We start from the raw sequence: 19,341 nt of genomic DNA on the forward strand, positions 1-19,341 counted from the left end.
ATTCAATTTTATTCAAATGAATCGTTAAATATAATGTTAGATGCATGAACAAATACATATCATTAGGAACATACTCATAAAATAGTGTTTCAAATATGGCATTGCTTATAATCTTTGCATCGAACAAAAAAAATTCTTAATTACATCTTAAATAAGTTTTTTAAGCTTTTTATAGCTATTTAATGACTGCCAGTATCAAAATGAAGCAATTTTTGATTCGAATTACCTTATTTTGAGAACCAATGCTAAATGTCAAAAAGTTTCTGGCAAATAGAAAAATTTTTGAACTGTTCTAATAAAATGTGAATAACTATTGTAGATTTCTGTTTAAAATTCCAATGCGTGTCATCGGAGAACTTTTTATTCTAGACCAATAACCCTTAAGCAACAGAGTTATTTAATGGTATAAAAGATTAAAAAATTCTTTACAAGTACGTTACAGCAGTCAAGAAGGGTTTGGTTTTATGAATCTTGAGTAGCACTATACAGGCAGATGAGAGATAACGAAGGTAAAAAAAATTTTAATTTTACATCGAGGAAAAAATATGTCAAAAACTACCGGAATGTGACAAAATTTATCGTGTTTGCTTCTTAATTAACGAAAACTTTTGTTTTTCGCAAAACTCTATTGGATATAAAGCTTCTAAGCCATGACCCCGAGTTTGTATAGGGCGCTCTCTGTTAGATCCCACTGTGCGGCTCTTAATAGTCTATAATTTATCGGCTAGGTTTGGTAGTTGAGTATGTTATATAAACATATCTGATTAAGTTACAAAATAAGTGCTTAATATTAAGAGAACATATAGCCCATTATGTGTATTTTGAATATGAGCTATTACAAAAATAATATTCATATTAAAATTAGTCTATCTTTTACGCAAGCTAATTCGACTGAAATTCTGCTGTTCAGCTTTGTTTTCAAGTATGTTATAACAATAATTGAGGCCAAATTTAAAAATTATAGGTAATTATAAATTCAAAATCAAAATGAGACTTTATAGGCCTATTTAATATATTAAGAATATGTGCTATATTCTTCTATTTGAAGGGGAATATTGATATTGCAATTTCGTAGCTACATAAAATACATTGCGTCTATATTTTTCTTGGATTTCCTGGTGTTTATGGTTCAGAATTACAAGGCTACAGAATTTCAAAAAAAAAAAGCTGCTTAAGGCCCTTTCTACGCTGAAAGACAAGTCAAATTGAAGGAGCTATGGGTGGGAGAATGGGAGGAATAGGCGTGGACATTAGTGGACATAGGGGGTGGAGATATACTGAGCGACCATGGAAGTCCGGGTTACATTTTTTGGCAAAACTCAATATTTAAAGGGTGCGCCAAAAATAGATCACGCAACTACACTTATTACTTTTTCACTATTTTTGGTGTATAAAACGGAGGTAGTGTGATTCCTTGTTACTCCTCTTATTTATTTAATTATTTTTACACCATTCATATTTCCTCATCATTCCAAATATTGGTAATATCAAATAAAATTTAAAATAATGTATGACACTGTCTTTTATTCCTTCATATTAGGAATGCCTTAAAACATTACTCTGCTCTGGAAAAAGATTTATATTATAAATATTAATAGTCTGACTAACAATAATTTTGTATAAATTGTTTTGGGTCTTTCAATCTTCTTTCTGCGTATCCCCAACAGTAAATAAATATTACAGCCTCGATATCATTTTGAATTTTCTTTCACTCACATAACTATGTAATATAGCGTGTATATAGTCATTACATCTCCGAATATTTCAAACCATATTTTACTTAAGAATTAAAGTGCGCAAGGGTTTTACTAAACCGGGGACAATTAACTTGCATTTAATGGTGATCCTAAAGGTATATTCAAAGGTTTATTTTATATTTCTGATGTTATTGAAAAATGTGAAAACTGTATTTTTCATGATTCACGACGAATAAATCTTAATGTCTTTTTCTACATTCTCTTGAAGTTTCAATAGATCTAAAAAAATACAACTGAAAAATTAAATTATAAACTTTCAAAAATTTAATTTTAATGTATGCAAAATTTTTTATTTGAAAAAAAAAGTAAGTAACTTTAAAATAACACAGTAGTCATTTAAGGATTAAAAGAAAATACAACATAATGTGAAATTAATATTTTTACAAAGTCTAAACAAAATAATAATTCATAAAATCCAAATTTAAATAAAATATAAAAAGCGTAATTTCTTAAATGTGTGCTCCGTATATTTTATAAAACAATGTGTAATAACAATACTATAGACTAGTTTTTTACACGTTATCTATCAGTTATAAACCGTTATACTAGATTTTTTTTTTGTTAAAGCTATCTTTATCATTTGCAATTCTAAGACAAGAATTTTGTTTTAAAATTTTTTAAACAGAACTAACGTATAGTTACTATTAAATTACAATTGACAAGCATTTTATCAGAGACCTCTACAATTTTTAACAATCACAGGTGGTACTTTAGTAAATGAATAAAAGGTAGCATATACTTTCAAATGTAAACATTAATAAGTTTACGAGTAAAACAAAAAGCAAGTAAAAGAAAAAAAATCTATATATCTAACTGGTTCGAGAGGTCCTGGCTAACAAAATTATATACTTACTCTAGCTTTTGAATTGGATTCTTCAAAAATACTTGTAACAACGAGTTAGAGGATGATGTTTTAACATGAGAGTTATCTTAATTTTATTATCTGCTGGGTCTTAAAAAATAGCAGTAAAAAATATATTTTAATATATCATTTCAAAATTAAGTATAATTAATTTCCTTTAACTTTAAATTAATAATTTTATAAACTTTTCTGCATTCAGGTAGAGATACTTTAATTTTGTAGATGAAAATAGATGAAAAAAAGCAAACAAAACTGTTAAGCGAGTCTCGCTTTTTATAACACATTGCTTCGTTTCATTAGGAAAAAGCCGAAAATTTATTTACTAAAACGAGTACACTATTGCGGTAGTCAACCTTAAAACCGAAAATTAAAAATTTTCTTTCATTTTAATTATTTTAATTATTTAATTTATTAATTATTTAAATTATTTAATTATTTTAATTATTTAATTTATTAAATTATTTTAATTATTTAATTTTCTCTAACGAAATCATGCTTTATTAATACCGAAGTACAGATCTCGGCAGTTTTCAATTTATCTCTTTTTATTAGATATAATATTATCATTTTGATAATAATGTATTTTAAACAAACTCTACGTATTCCATGCATACTTTTCCAAATAAAAATGTTTAGCGGGTAGTAAAAGGGTATCCTCTTTTCTTTATTATTTTATTCTCAGACTATTTACAATGACGCGGAAGTAACACTCCCTCCTCCTTCTAGTTTAGGGGAGAGTAAAACTGGTTCTTAAGCGCCGACCCCCCAACCCCTAAACCTCCCCCGACCCTCCAACCTCCAAACAAATGCCAAGAAGGCTTTTGGAAACCAGCCTCAATCAGAACCATGAGCTTGTAGGGAATAAAAATAATTATTTTAATGATTATCCATAGTAATTTTTTTTTAATTTTTTAATGCTTTCATAATTTATAATATTATTTTTATAAAATTAGTTTATTTCATTATTAATATTTTACCATTTTCAGTTTATTTTACATTATAATTTGTTTAAATTATTATTTTTATTTTCGCCTCAATGCTTTAGCATGAAAAGCATACTTATTAAAATTAATTTTTAATATTTTTTTCTTCAAATTTTGTAAAAAAATTTAAAAATTAAAATCTAACTTAATTTACTTTTTAATCCAAATATATGACATACATAAAGAAATTCCATGATTAATGCAATTACTCTCACCTAATAAACATTAAAACTAGTAGACACTTACAATAAAACAAGCTAATCTGCTCCTGATACTTAATTACAATCCATTTAATTACAAAAATGTATAAGATGTAGAAAAGGGATGAAAGAGTTGAAAACAAACGAAGATATTTATCTCAACTACATGTTTATTATGCCATAGTGTTTTAATTAATAAAATCCGATAAATGCGTTATAGAGTATTTGAAATCAAAATCTCGGATAATATCTAAGTGAAGTTCTTAAATCAAGTCATTGTCCCTTTTCATCTTTAGTTATAATATTATTTAATCAAGATGACAGATTGGGTCACTGAAGTATTCCTAATTCGATAACATCCTAACGAAATTAAATACTTAATATCCCCTCAAAAAATAGTATACTATCCCCTCAATATATATTGAGGGGATATTAAGTATTTAATTTCGTTAGGATGTTAAAAATAACAGGCAATTGCGAGGATTGGAGAACGAATCGAGTATGAAACAAAGCCTTCTAGTAATTCATATTATCACAATATATAATGCATTGCTCGATATGTGTTAATATATAATATATTGCTCGGTATGTGTTAATATATAATATATTTCTCGGTATGTGTTAATATATATAATATATTACTCGATATGTGTTAATATATAATATATTGCTCGGTATGTGTTAATATATAATATATTGCTCGATATGTGATGATATCCTATATATAGACTATCAGCAGCATTTATTTCCGATGACAACAGCGAACAATACATTTAAAATTTAGTGCAAAAGAAATTAAACTATAAAAACTGGGGTAGTAGTGAAAAAAGTGAATTAGAACAATATCACGAGTAATTGAGTAGTTCCGGAGTGCGAGTATGTGGAGAGCGACTGCAAACAGAAGGATGTACTCCCAATTTTCTAAAAATACATTGTAGAATCTGTGAAGAAGCTAACTATTTTCAATGGTAGTTCAATTTATTCTGCTTCAAAGAGTGAAAAACATGAATTATATTATGTTTAACTTTTCACTCTTAAAAATAAATCACTTAAAGCTATTATATCGAATTTAGTTTTTAAAGTTTTTGAATAATATAATTAAAACAGGGGATCTGGGTAAATACCTTAACCATGATCATCCTAAATGGTAATAAAAAATACTATATATATATATATATATATATATATATATATATATATATATATATATATATATATATATATATATATATATATATATATATATATATATATATATATTGTGTGCACAAGGGATGCTGTGAGTACTTTATTCTTTAGACATAACTCAGAAACGCATTTTTCTTAAAAACAAATACATAAGTAATTGAATCAGAAAAATTCCCAGAATGATTAAAGGGGCCAGGATAGCCTGGTTGGTCGGGCACTGAGCTCATGTCCAAAAGGTTGTGTGTTCGACCCCAAGCCGAACATTCCCTGTGTTTACATGGTGACTGATGCACGTTAAATCTGTCGATTCGTAAAGTCCTTCAGGAGTTTCCTTGTCTTTTGGATTGGTTCAAATTACAAGGCTATGGAGTTAAACATTAGTAGTCGTAAATTTAAAACTGGGTCAATCGTTCAACGATGGTTATAAAATATAATTATAAAAGATCAGTGTTAGCTCAGGATAAAAAACTCGCCTCCCAAGTGAGGAGAACCAATTTCGAATCTCAGCGATGGCTGGTAGATATGAATTTTGCACCTGGCGACTCCCCAACCGCAGTACTGTTTTAAAATATATCCAGTGGTGGACGGACCCTGGGTTAGAGTCCCCTTGCAGTTGAGCTAACCGTAAGAAGTTTTCGTGGTTTTTCTCTCTATGTACAGCAAGTGTAAGTTAGTACCATCAAAACACCTTTCACGGAGACTAGTTTCTCCCAATGCTTGACCCAAGAGTTCTCTTGTCTTCTGGGTTGGGTTCAAAATTACAAGACTATTAAATTGAAGAATGATAGTTGCAGACTGAGAACTAGGTCGGCTTTTCAACACCGGTTGTAAAATTAAATAAAATAATTATAAAGAGAGCTACGGAGGCCCAGGGGATAAGGCATACGCTTTCCAATTTGGAGACCCAGGTTCGAGCTCAGAGGTGACTGGTTGATACGAAGTTAGAATTCCATCAGGGTTAGAATTCCATTTTCAGTTGAGCGAAATGTGGGAGATTTTTGTGGTTTTCTTCGCCATGTAATGTGAATGCCGGTTATTAGTTTAAAGAAGCTACGAAGGTTAGTTTGTTTCAATGCTGGATCCAGGAGTTCCATTGAATTCTGGTTTATTGTTTTAGATTAATCAGCTTCGAAATGATAAGAGACTTTAAAAGTTATAATTAATTAAAATAAGTCTAACATTGATTTTATAAAAAATTTGCTGTATAATTTCTGATTAAAATACGTATTTACAATCTAATTTAATCTATCATGATTAACTTAATATTAGTCGATTCTTCACTACTTGTAAAAGTATTGAATGTCTGTTGTATAAATTGAAAACAAATCGTTGAGCGTAGTAAATGGCATACAAATATTTTCGGCATGCTCATTTAAAATTTCTTCAAATTTAAAATCTTTATTGTAAGAAATGTACTCACAATACTTATAAATATGAATATGTTATCAAAATATTTGGCAATCCTTGGTAGTTTAAAGTTATTGTATGAAAAAGAGGATTTGCTAGAAATTAAACGGTTATTAGAAAACGAAGCAGGGGTATTAGTTTATCGACATTTCAGTTGCTGATAGATATGGTTCCATTTTTTATGGAAGATTCCGATAAAACAAATACATTATACGAATATATATATATATATATATATATATATATATATATATATATATATATATATATATATATATATATATATATATATATATATATATATATATATATATATATATATATATATATATATATATATATATATATATATATATATATATATTATGTATGTATGTACAATAATCGGTCTAAATAATCGAAACAATCCACTACTAATGCATTTTTTCATATTTTTCAAGGAATACTTAGAAAATTATTTAGAACTTTTGAAGTGTTGAAGTCATGCGTTTTCTCATATATATTAATAAAGTTTAATGCTTTTAGAGATTTGAGGGACCGGTAAAAAATTAGGAACCAAGAATAATGTTTTTGAATACCTTATTCGAAAACAATAAGCGAAAAGCTTGTGAATCATGTCAATAACGTTGATTATCATATGAAATAACAATCGTATACATACTAATAATAATTAAACTTCTATTATAAAACAATCTGATTTTTTTAATATTTTGAAAAGTTGTTTTATTATGCATCAGAAAGTCTTATTTTAGTTCTATTATACATAAAAGCTAAGCAAGCGAGGCATCTTAGTTCATAGTAGGCTTTGCTCATTTTAGTAGGCTTTGCTTTGAAAAATCGTATTCTTCCCTATATTAGTCCCTGCTAGTACAACTACACATTTGAATAGCCAGAAAAAAACCGGTTTTATGCATATACCCCATAGTAACAGGAAGAGATGGATACAGTTTCTTGTTTTTCTTATATTCATTATTTAACTTATTTCCTTTTTCTTTTCTTTGTTTTCTTTTCAGTTTTCGTTTCTTATACTGTTTACGCTGTTTCGAAAATATAAAGTAAACGCGCGAGGGAGGCGAGATGCGAATACATGGGGAGGGGACATAAAGATTGTATACAGCTGGAAATTGTATTAGTATAAATTATTTATTTCCGAAATCTTATCAATAATGATTTACTATATTTTATTATTTTCTTTAAAAAAACTGGCACACTGTCAGGAAAAAAATTAAGATCGTAAGGAATAAAATAAGATTTCACTATTTGTGATTACAAAATATTCATCAACATTTATTTTTTTCGGATAAAAAAACTGTCCCGTATCTTTATTATAACTGTCCAAAAATATATTGATATTTATGGATTAAAAATAAGAAATGATTTTCTTACCGGTTTCCAATATTTCCATTTTTTCTCTCCCTTCTTTTACTTCTTCTTTTTTTTTTTTAGTAATTGTCGTTGAACAGCCAACCCAATTTCCAGTTTATGACTACCAACTCCGTAGCCTTGTATTTTTGAACACAATCCAGAAGACAAAGTAACTCTTCAATCAAGTATTGGGAGAAAATTTGCCTTCGTGGAGAACGTTTTGAAAGAACTAACCCGTCTTTGCGTTAGGTGGACATGAAAACCACGAAAACCTACCACGGATAGTCCTAACGGATCCATGATCCGTCTGATTTTTTATTAGCATTGCGCTCGGTGTGAGCCGTGGGCGGATTTCGTATGACCAACTATCACTTGGATTCGAAATCGAATAACCTCATTTGGAGGAGAGCACTCTATCCCCTACACAACCACGGCTCTTCCATTTTGATACGTATGTTACCGGCAAAGTTTGTAAGTCAACATTCTGTGGAATGTCAAGGCGTTGTTATACCTAAACTAACCAGTGCCTGAAAGGACTCTTATTTCTCACATTTTCTAAGCATTCAATGTAATGAAAAACCTGCAAAGTATAAAATATGTCTATGATTCGTTTCGAATGTAATGAAATGTAATTCAAACGTCTTTGAAGCTTACCATATCAGAGCAAGTAGATTAATTTTAATTTCTTCATTTGTATATGAAAATTTTGTTTCCCTTCATATGGCATGGATTCTTCAAGGCATAAATTTTGTTTTATCCAACTTTCAATTTCTCTACGCATCTTGAATACATTTATTTAATGGCACTCTCATTATTTTTTACGAATAACATTTAAATTATTGAGGAATGCGCGTGATTTACAGAATAGCCTTATCAGGATCTTTTTTCTTACTTTGCCTAAATATCATTTGTCATTCTATAGAATGTGTAGCTATTACATATAGTGTCTAGGGAAAGTATGTAATAATTCTCATATTTCGTGCTTGGAAAAAAAAAAAAAAAAAAAAAAAAAAAAAAAACTGGCATTCTATGCAATGTTATGGAATGCCGGTGTTTTATACTTTACCCCGGTAACAAATGTATTATTTATTATTTATAAGAAAATGTATTATTTATTGAAGGGGTAAATCATGTGTTATTTTCTGAATATAAATTCATGTATCTAGTTTCAAAAGTTTAATTTAGAATTATTAAATAATGTAATTTCTCTTTCCATCGAAATTAGATTATTCCATTAAATAATCAGCACAATTTCCCATTAGAAAATTTATATTTTTTCTGAATCTTTTTGTGAGTTTGCTATAAGAATTGCGAATAATAAAAAAATTAATAACAGTACATATTTTTACTTTTCAGAAGAAAATAATGTTTACTATTCCTTGAAATAAAAAAAAAATTGTATTTTGCTAATAATCTGAAAGTTGTAAAAATCGCAGAATCAATTTATTCCAAATAAAGCTTCATATAACTTTTCCCCTGAATTCCTGTTTTTAATGTATGGGTAAATGCATATTTTGTAAACTCAATTCAAATAAAATTTATTGAGAGTAAATCAGAAAATTTCACAGTTAATGTTTTTAAATTTGTGAAATTTTTTTACCGATAACTCAAAAATAATTTATTAAAAACTTTTGCAAATTTTCCGATTTGTTGATTTCTATATTTTAATGAAAGAAATACAGAATCATTCATTCAGGGGATTGATTATGAGATGAGATCGTTGATTATGAGACGGACGCGCTGCCTAGTTCGCTATCGAGGCTCGGTGAGGGGTTACTAACTGCTGACTAAATAATAATAATAAAGTATAGTGTCTTTCCATTTGTATAATACCAGATTTCAATGCATACCCATAATATTAATTCTTATCTTTTATTCCGGAACTTTAAGAATCGAAGGAAAGATCAAAGACGTAAAGCGTTTTCCAAAATAAAATTCGCAAAACATTAAGAAATTTTTACAAGTAAAGAAAATCACTTATTCTACCAGTAAGGAGAGGCTAAAATTTGGCTACTTTTTTCGAATGAACCGCCATTCCTTAAACCAATCAGTGACCAGCCGACTAAGGGGGTTGCTTTTTTTTCACTTCGCATAATTAGGTAAATCAACGCCTTCATTGTAGGTGGCAGCACAATAACTCAGTTAGCTTAGATTTAAAGTTCCAATTTCGTGATGTCTTTGTACCATTTTTCTCGGTCAAATTTAAAAATAATTCTATTCTTTTTTTTTTAAATGAAAGATAAGAATTTAACCTTAATTTTCCCTTTTTAAAAACTAGATGGGAGAAAAACTACTATGGATAAAAACTGTTGGAAGTTGGAATGAGTTTTTCGAATTTAAAAAATAGTAAAAAAAATTTTTAATTTAATTCCAGACAGCATAATAAAGATATTTTTATTTTCTTTCGTTTCCAAAAAACAGAACGTTATTATCTTGAAAATTGACGATTTTATGCAGTACTGAACTGTCCATAGAATAACATGGGGGTTGCTTTTCTCCCGATCGAGCGAGCGAACGGCCTTAACACCAACAATAAAATAAAATAAAATATGTACTTAGCCTTTTTAATATTAATTCAATAAATACAACACAAAATAATACATATCAAATTTATGTTATTAATCATGCTTTAATTTTAAGCATATACAGCATATTTATTGAGCTACATAAATGGCTAGCATCAAAGAAATTTACAAATTTTTTCATTAACATATTATTAACGTAACGTTGCATAATTAAAGCAAACCAGACAACTATAGAATTGTAATTTGACTATATTGCGTGTTTGTGCTTGAAAACTAATAGCATTTTAATACGTTTGTGAATTAAACTACATGCATGTTAATGTAAAATTAGAGTTCTATATATTAGAGTTCTGTATTAAAAATTATTTATTTATTTTTTTAGTAATCTGGATCTCCAGGGCAGACTGGTCGCTCACAGCAATCAGGATATTTTCCCTGTCCTTGTACTCTCCTGCATTTAGATTCAGGGAGAAGTTGAAATGTTCCGCACCTGAAAATAAATTTAAAAAAACTTTAATAGCTAAAAATATATCAAAATTAATCTTTTCGAAAAAAATTTTTAAAAAATAGTTCAAGATATAAATTGAGCTATATTAAGATATATTTTTTACGCCCTCACCATTTCATTGAGTCCAAGAACGGATGACACACTTTTCTTTTGAAATAAGATTTTTATTTAATTTTATTATAATTAATTTTATTATAATTTTAATTAACTTTAATTAACTTTAATTGATTATAATAAATTTCATCATAATGTTAATTAAGTTTTACTAATTTTAATAATTTATAATTTTAATGTATTTATATTTATTTGATTTATTTTATTATTTCCTATTTTGCTTATCGATTTTATTTATTTGATTGTTTTATGATATAAACTGAAATGGCTTCCACCTTTTTTTACGTCATAATTTTTTACTCTCTTAATATTTCTTACATAAAACAAAAAGAGAAAATTACCTTTTGCAGTAGGATATTTATTTAATATAATTTTTTATTTGTTTTATTTCTACTTCAAATTTTTAATTTTATTTATATGATTATTTTATCCCTTAAATAGTAGTAACTTTATTTGGTTTTATAATTATGATTTTTAACTCCCTCACTATTTCTCAAGCAAAGCAAAAGGTGAAGAAATTAATTTTTGAAATATGTTTTTATTTATTTATTTTTTATTAAAATTTTATTTCTTACAATTTTATTTAATATTCATTTTTAAAGTATATTTATTTGATTTTCTTTCTCGTTTACCAGTGTAACATTTCCATTTTTTTTAATATATATCTATATAATTTAAAACGCTCTGATACTTTCTGAAAATTAAAAATTGAAGGAGACAACTATGTTCTGAGACATTTCCTTTATTTATTAATTTGATTTCAATTTATTTATTTTGTTGACACACGATTTTTGTTGACACACGATTTTTGTTGACTCCGAGGTTTAGACACTGAGTTGTCATTGTGAATAACTGGGGAAGAATAAGATGAATAATTATCCCCAGAAAACACTTGAATCACACTAAACTTTAAATCGAAGCGTACGAGCTTGTCGAGGAAGTAAATGTGGCGTGCGCGTAATGCTGACCGCATTGCCTGAAATCATGTCACTGGTCACAAATTTTAGAATCTTAAACTCTATGATCTCCCTGACTCAAAATGGACTGTTGCGAGAATGCTTTAATTTCGTATTTATTTAATTTTTATTAATGTAATTTTATTCATTTACGCTGACTACATTATTATCGGGCCTTTAAAAAACGTTGTTTAGACATTGAAAATCGTAACCTAAATAACAAACTTAAATATTGTAGCTGCTGCATTTTTTTTCTATTTAGCAAATAATGTTTTCTCGGAAATGTAAAGCCCAACTTCCTTTTAATAATTTGAAAATCTGCCTTAAAAATTCCTTAACAAAATATTGTAAAATTACTGATTTTTAACTCTCAACTTACTGAACTCCCATTCAATTACTAAAAACTTATGAGTCATTTGCTTTGAGCAATTTATTAAAAATATTAAAAATTTATAAGTAATTAATTATTAAAAGTTTATAATTAGTAATGATTAGTTATTAAAGTTTATTAAATAATTAATAAAGTTTTAAAATTATGTATAATTTGTAAAAATTGTAAGCTATTTTTAAATAACATTATTTGGTGTAAGCTATGTTTATTAACATTATTACTAATAATTATTTAGTGGGTAAAAATTACAGTAAATAAATGACAAAGCTGAAATTGTTATAATAAATTATTGATTGGTATAAAATATAATAAATAATGACTTAGACTTTACAATGAAAGCGAATAATTAGTTTTTATAATAAATTTATGTTAAAAATTTATTAGTTAAGATGAATTACAAAAAAATTCCTAATTTCTCTATTTTATAATTAATTATTAGTCTAGTTTAACTTATAATGAGTTTTTGAAAATTATAAATTATTTAATATTTTAGGGATATTATAACAAATAATTAGTTAATTATAATCGCATTATATTTAATTAATTTTTTAGAACTTATAATTAGTAATGATTAGTTGCTAATATTCATCAAAGTGTTAAGATTATATATAATATGTGAAAATTGTAAGTCATTGATTTATAACAATAATAATTATTTAGTGAGTAAAAATTACAATAAGTAGCTGATAAAGAAAAGTGCTGTAATAAATTATTAATTTGTATAAAACATAATAAATAAAAACTTAAATTTTACAATGAAGGTTAATAATTAGTTTTAAAAATTTATAATGATTAATGATTAAAAAAAGTCTTAATTACTACATTTTAAAATTAGTTACAATTACTGTTTAATTTATAACTGCATTTTGAAAATTATAATTAATAATTTGTTATTTTTGGCCAATTATAATAAATAATTAGTTGATTATAATGGCATTATAATTTAATGACTTATTGCAGTTATTAAAAATTATTATTTTAAACTTACCCTTTGCCAGCTATTGAACCTTTTCCTAGGCAAGTACTTATTCCACATCCATCTTCTATTTCCATTGGAAATGATTCCCCCTTTTTGTATGTTTTTCCTGCATATTCACACGTCTCTAAAATAATAAAAATAAAAGATGTTTTTTTTTTTTTTAACAAAAACGAATATAAATAACAATGCCGTTTAATTCTAACAAACTGTTAAATTGCTTAGACTCTAATTTTACTACAAAATGTGTTTTTTTATGCATATATTTATCCATTTATTTATTTATTTATTACATGAAATATATCTATTTATTAGTTAGATAATAAATATGAATAATCGAGTCTGAACTTGATTGTTATCGCACAGGTCATTGCTCACTGCCAAAATTTACTTCTTAACGCTGGTGATCCCAGGGATGCTACGCTGACCATGGGAAAAATATCTAATCCTTAACGTTAACTAACATGTTAAATTTCAGCATAAAATGCTGTGTTCTGGTACCTCAGGAATGGAAAAATAGGCAAAATTATATTTAAAAAGTTAACTTCGTTTAAATTACATGATAAGTCACGAAAACGTAACAGATATTCAGTTTCTACCGTTTGGTAGAAAAATGTAAATAAAGATTTTTATTAACACTTCGGTGAGTCAAAATAGAGAATTTTAGTACTCTCTAATAATTAGCTGTATCGTTGATTAAGAATTAATAATAAATGGATAATTTCTTAAATAAATTGTAACCATAGAACCATAGTTGTAAGACTTTTCTTATTAAGATGCTAGTTAAGTCATTTTCATTGATATTAACAAAAATAAAGAAAGAAAAAGCAAGCTATTGAACTTTTCAAGACTTTTCAAATTTAGATGCTAATTTAGTCATTCCCATTGATGTTAACAAAAATAAGGAAAAAAAGAGCAAGCTATAGAACTTTTCTAATTTAGATGCTAATTAAGTCATTCCCATTGATATTAACAAAAATAAAGAAAAAAAGAGCAAAGCTATTGAACTTTTCAAGTTGAGATGCTAATTAAGTCATTCCCATTGATATTAACAAAATAAAGAAAAATCAAGACTTCAAATTTAGATGCTAATTAAGTCTTTCCCATTAGAATTAACAAAACTTAGGAGCACAGTGCGCAAGGGGATGGTCTGTTGAATCAAAATCACTCTTCTCACTACCGAGACTGGGGGGCTGTATGGTGCTATGGAAATAAAATATGGGCATTTTCAAGAAGGTAGTTTTAGATATTTCTAGTTTTCATGAAACCCAACCCTTTTCACGAGAAAATTTGAGTTTGTGATTTGAAGAAATGGTATGTCTACCCAACCTAAAGCAATGTGAAACGGTTTGCGAATGGAATCCTCATGCAACTGTTTGAAGTGAATTAATTACAATACTACCATAATATCAAACAACATGTAAGTCTGGTGTCTGGAGTAGTTCTTCTAGTAGTAGATCGGTACTTCGCTCTCTAATCCGAATCAAAATCCGTTCTAAGTGTTTACTCTACACATCTATTTGAAATATAATTACCCTATAATCAAAATTATTGACAGTGCTCTTGAAAGAATGGTGAGAGGAGTTCTGTTGACTTCATAGAAGTTTCAGGCATATTTACTGTCAGCTGACGGATCTAGAAGGGGCTATATGCTAAGTATTGAAATATTTACTGTGAGAGCCGACCACCAGGAAATAAGTCTCCATGTGTGCTGAATATTGGGGCAATTGGAATATATCCTTGGAATAATAAGTTGGAATATATCCTTGTTTTATCAGGAAAAATTTTCAATGTGATGATTTGTTCTTTAAATGGTCAGAACTGTGATCACACAACTCTCATTTCACTACCTACGATATCATATCAGCCGATTATTTTTGACAACAACAGTTCACATGGACGAAGAATGATCACTCGGACGTGATTTCTATTTGAAACGTTTTGTTTCAATTTTTGAGCAATATTATATGGCTGTCCGCTATAACAAATTCGTTATAATTTCGAATAATTGAGGGCTGGTCTTCAGCATGGTTCGCTGGTGCAGAACAGGTTAATCTGATAGGTGAAGATACTATATTCATCAAGTGTAATGCTGGTTTAAAACTTACCATGCTTAAGGCTCTTTGTCCAAGTACTCGCGTATATCATCAAATAATGGCTAAAAAACAGCCTAGCTTTCCAAGGTTCTATCTTCTTAACGATCATGGTAAATTGCGAAATTTTGAACATGACCAGGTGACGTGGCAGAACCTGTGCTGATAGACCTTTGTCCAAACAACTACACCACAATCAAAAAAAAAACTCTTAACCATGATATATTTGAGATAATTTTTGTTGAGTATTGTTATCGACTGCGATGTTGGAACTCGTGATCCCAACTCTCCACTATCGGTATAAGGGACACCTTTGCCGCATACGCCACTGAGGATATTTTACATCAGCACTGTGGTCAGTGCTAGCTGGATGCAAAATTCGTATCCCCCAGCCATCGCTGTGATTCGAACCTGCTAACCTTAATGTGAGGTAAGTGCTCTATCCCCTGAGCCACCACATTGCAGCACATAAGATTTGATAAGATTGAGATTCATTGCAGCACATAAGATTTACACTCGCTTAGTGGCGACAAAGTTAGTCCTACCATTCTGAATAGCTTCGATTGTCGATTTGAAACATGAAAATCTAATAGAATATCAAATCTATCACTTGAAAGTCATTTTGGTATTAGATTTGGTTTTCTCACGTCACCAAAAGTTTTCTGGGGGAACTGCATGCTACGAGTTCTGTGTTAATTTTCTCTTATTTATCTCTTTCTATTTGGAATTGAATCGAAATTCTTTAACAGAAGGTGTTGTTGTAGTTATTGTTGCTTATCCTCTCTGTCTGTCGGAGTCAGACAAGATCCCCGAGTTCGTTGACTGAAAGGAAGTCGAAGACTAGGAGAGGATTAAAAGAAAAGAATAACTGTAGACCTTCCGTTAAGGAATTTCTCTGATAAAACATCAAGGATGGTGTCAGTTAGGTTCCCTTGAGGATTTGTTTATTTGGTTTCAAGGCCGTTTGTCATAATCTAAACTAAAAGCTAAAAATTATCAACAAATAATCAAAAATTTTAAAATCGAGGACATAGTCATTACTTCATTCAGGTTAGAGAAATATGTTATCATTAAATGTTGAAAAAATATTATTTGTTCCAAAATAATGATACTCAACAAAATATAGGCATTTGAATATATCACTATATAGTCTAATGCTCTTAATTAAAAAATAATAATGAAATCAAACCCTTAATTAATTGAAATAAAATTAAAAGATTCATTAAAATTTATATAAGTTATCAAATAAACTCAAAATCAAATGTTTTTCATTTCAAAACGATTAAATTTGTTTTGAAAAGTTTATTGAAATTTTATACTTGGTAAAAATTGTTTTCAAAAGCAAGTTACTTATTTGCCAAAGTATAAATATAATAGTAACACCAATGAGAAAAACTAATTATCCATATTGTTAACTAGAATATATGACCACAGTTTTCTGCTATTAAAGATTAATTGGAATATAAAATTTAGCAAAAAAAATTTTAAAAAAGTAATTACCTTCTTCTGCGGCTACCAATACAAGCGCCAATCCAACAAAAACTAAAATTGCTGTACAACGGAACATTGTTGAAAGATTTATTTAGAGATTTTTCTGAAATAGATATGAATATGTTATTTCACGCAGTATTTGCATGCATAAAATATGAGAGAAAAAAAGAACTTCGTTTATTTGCTTCAAATAAAAAAAACAATAAATATTAAATACGATTAGCATATCCCCACGCAAATTTAAAAAATTTAAGACAATTCCCAAAAGATTGTAATAAAAATAATAGTTTTAACAAGATATCAAAATTTTCAGACATGAAGATAAATTTGATATATAAAACAAGTATCATCATTACATAGGGAATCATTGTTTCATATATCCTTCATGCAGTGCAAAAACAAATCAGAGTTTAATATATCTTCTCTACATATTAAATCATTGTTTACAATATCGTTTACATAACTCATTAATATTGTTTACATAAGTATTTAAGTTGTTTTATCCTATGCATATAGTGAATAATTTGTACTATTAATCATTGAAACAATGTAATATTTAATTAGCCTGACACAGATGTGCTGTTTAGTTATAATTAAGTTGCTACAAGCCTTTTGATAATGCCGCTGATGACGCCATTATCTGATGTTAAGGCTCATTGCTCATATTTCAAAAATAGTACAAAATGCTGAAAAAACAAAATTAATATTGATGATCCAATTCATTTTAGTTACAACCAAGCATATTTTTACCATATTTTAATTAAAGGTAAAACTAAAAATCTTAAAAAACGTATAATTTTGAGTATTGTGGCAAAAAATCCTGCATCACAAAAGCCTTGAAAAAAATACCATCTTACAAATCGATATGTAACGCAACAGTTGAACTCAAATAACAGAAAAACTTAAATGAAATCATTTCAATAACAAGCAATTATTTTAATAATTTCACTAGTAAGCACCCTTTAAATTAATTGTCTCGTAATACTCCAGGAATTTTACATGTACATTACACTAACAGGAAACCACGAAAGTTAGCGAACGACGGAATTCTCAACAGTGGCGTGATTCAATTTATTACAAAACAGACATGTCTGAAATATTTTTGAGGTTTCCTTAATGAGCTGAATTAATAATAAAAATAATTTATTTAATAATCATTATGATGGTTTTAAAAAGTTTTAAATTTTTTTAAATGTTTTATACTTAAATTTTCAAGATTTCAAATTTTAAATATTTTTATTCCGAGAACCGGATTTCTTTTGCGGACTGTAACTATAAAATTCACCTACTGTTTGGCTATCACGAAATCTCCTCTAGACATCAACCTCAAGTGGAGTTACAGTAGCTACGAATGTAATTCAATTTGAAGATGTGGGGTTAATCGTTTTATAATAAGTTATTTAGGTAGGGAGAGTTACGTCTTTTCTTCAATTATTAATCGATTCCATAGCAACAGACAACCTTACACTTTCAGTCGAAAGGAGTTCTCATAATACTTGGACAGTAACATACAATATATTTAATTTAAAACTTGTTCATGAAGTGTTATTTAAAAAATCTCTTTTATTTTGTATTATATATGTTCAATATTATACAGTAACGATATAATCGTAACTATGTCTGGCAAGTAGAAGAGCAACGAAGTTTTTGACTGCTGATAAAATTGAGATTCGTAAAATTAAACTTAGAACACTACTTAAACGTTTTGAGTTAAAAAAAATCTTTACAGAAAGTTTAAATATATTAATTATACATTAGGTAAAGCATTTTGGGGGAAACCATTTGAAAAAAAATTATCTCAATAAACGAATATAAAAGAAATATCTTTGAAAAAAATGAATAAATAAAATATGTTAGAAGACTTACTACGGTACTTTCCAAGTATGTATTCTACATAAATTGCAAAGAGTATCATCCTTTTATAAATCATCCTAAATTTTATGTTCAGATTTATGTGTTTTTAACATCACAAAATCTATTTAGTTTTATTTAAATTAATCTTAAATGTGATGTTGAAATGCAATCCAATCATGAATTACGTACTCATAAAATAATAAAAGTTTATTGACATTGATCTTCTTGGCAGTTGATTTTAAACAAAAAAAAAATCTAAAGCAATGAATAAACTTTCTTTGCTGACAGATACAATATCCGAATTTTAAGTATATAAATAAACTATAAAATTTAATTTTTCTATGGAATAAACTATGGAAAATCAAAATGATAAGTAAACGCTATTTTCTGTCAGATAAAATTTCTTAATTTAAATTTAAAATTGTATACTTAGGTGTCTTGTCAAATATAGATTCAATTGCAGAAGACAAAATTGGAAGACATATGTCGGTAGGATAAACTTGATTAACAAATTAAAATTGATTACTATTAAAAATGAAAATTTCAAATACCAAAAAATCAAAAAAAATTTCAAGAAAACATTTAGTTAATGAGCATACAATGGGCAGAAATTAAATATAAGTGGTCATCTGAAAACTTGGATGGTCAACTGAAACTGAAGTGGTCAACTG

At 27.8% G+C, this 19,341-nt stretch overlaps 1 protein-coding gene across 1 annotated transcript; it reads right to left on the bottom strand.

Annotated features, from left to right (window-relative positions):
- Window positions 1–10,371: 10,371 nt before the first annotated feature.
- LOC107450676 (venom peptide MmKTx1) lies at window positions 10,372–18,747 on the bottom strand. Its single transcript, XM_016066528.4, has 4 exons — window positions 18,683–18,747; window positions 16,826–16,919; window positions 13,245–13,359; window positions 10,372–10,777 (listed from the first exon to the last, which is right to left on the bottom strand). The coding sequence occupies exons 2-4, from the start codon at window positions 16,890–16,892 to the stop codon at window positions 10,666–10,668; spliced, it is 294 nt and encodes a 97-aa protein (XP_015922014.1). The 5' UTR covers window positions 16,893–16,919; window positions 18,683–18,747; the 3' UTR covers window positions 10,372–10,665.
- Between the last annotated feature and the right edge of the window lie 594 nt (window positions 18,748–19,341).

The sequence above is a fragment of the Parasteatoda tepidariorum genome, chromosome 10 (genome assembly GCF_982258835.1).
Source record: "Parasteatoda tepidariorum strain Cologne lab strain chromosome 10, Ptep-v5.0, whole genome shotgun sequence".
Classification (NCBI taxonomy): Eukaryota; Metazoa; Arthropoda; class Arachnida; order Araneae; family Theridiidae; genus Parasteatoda; species Parasteatoda tepidariorum.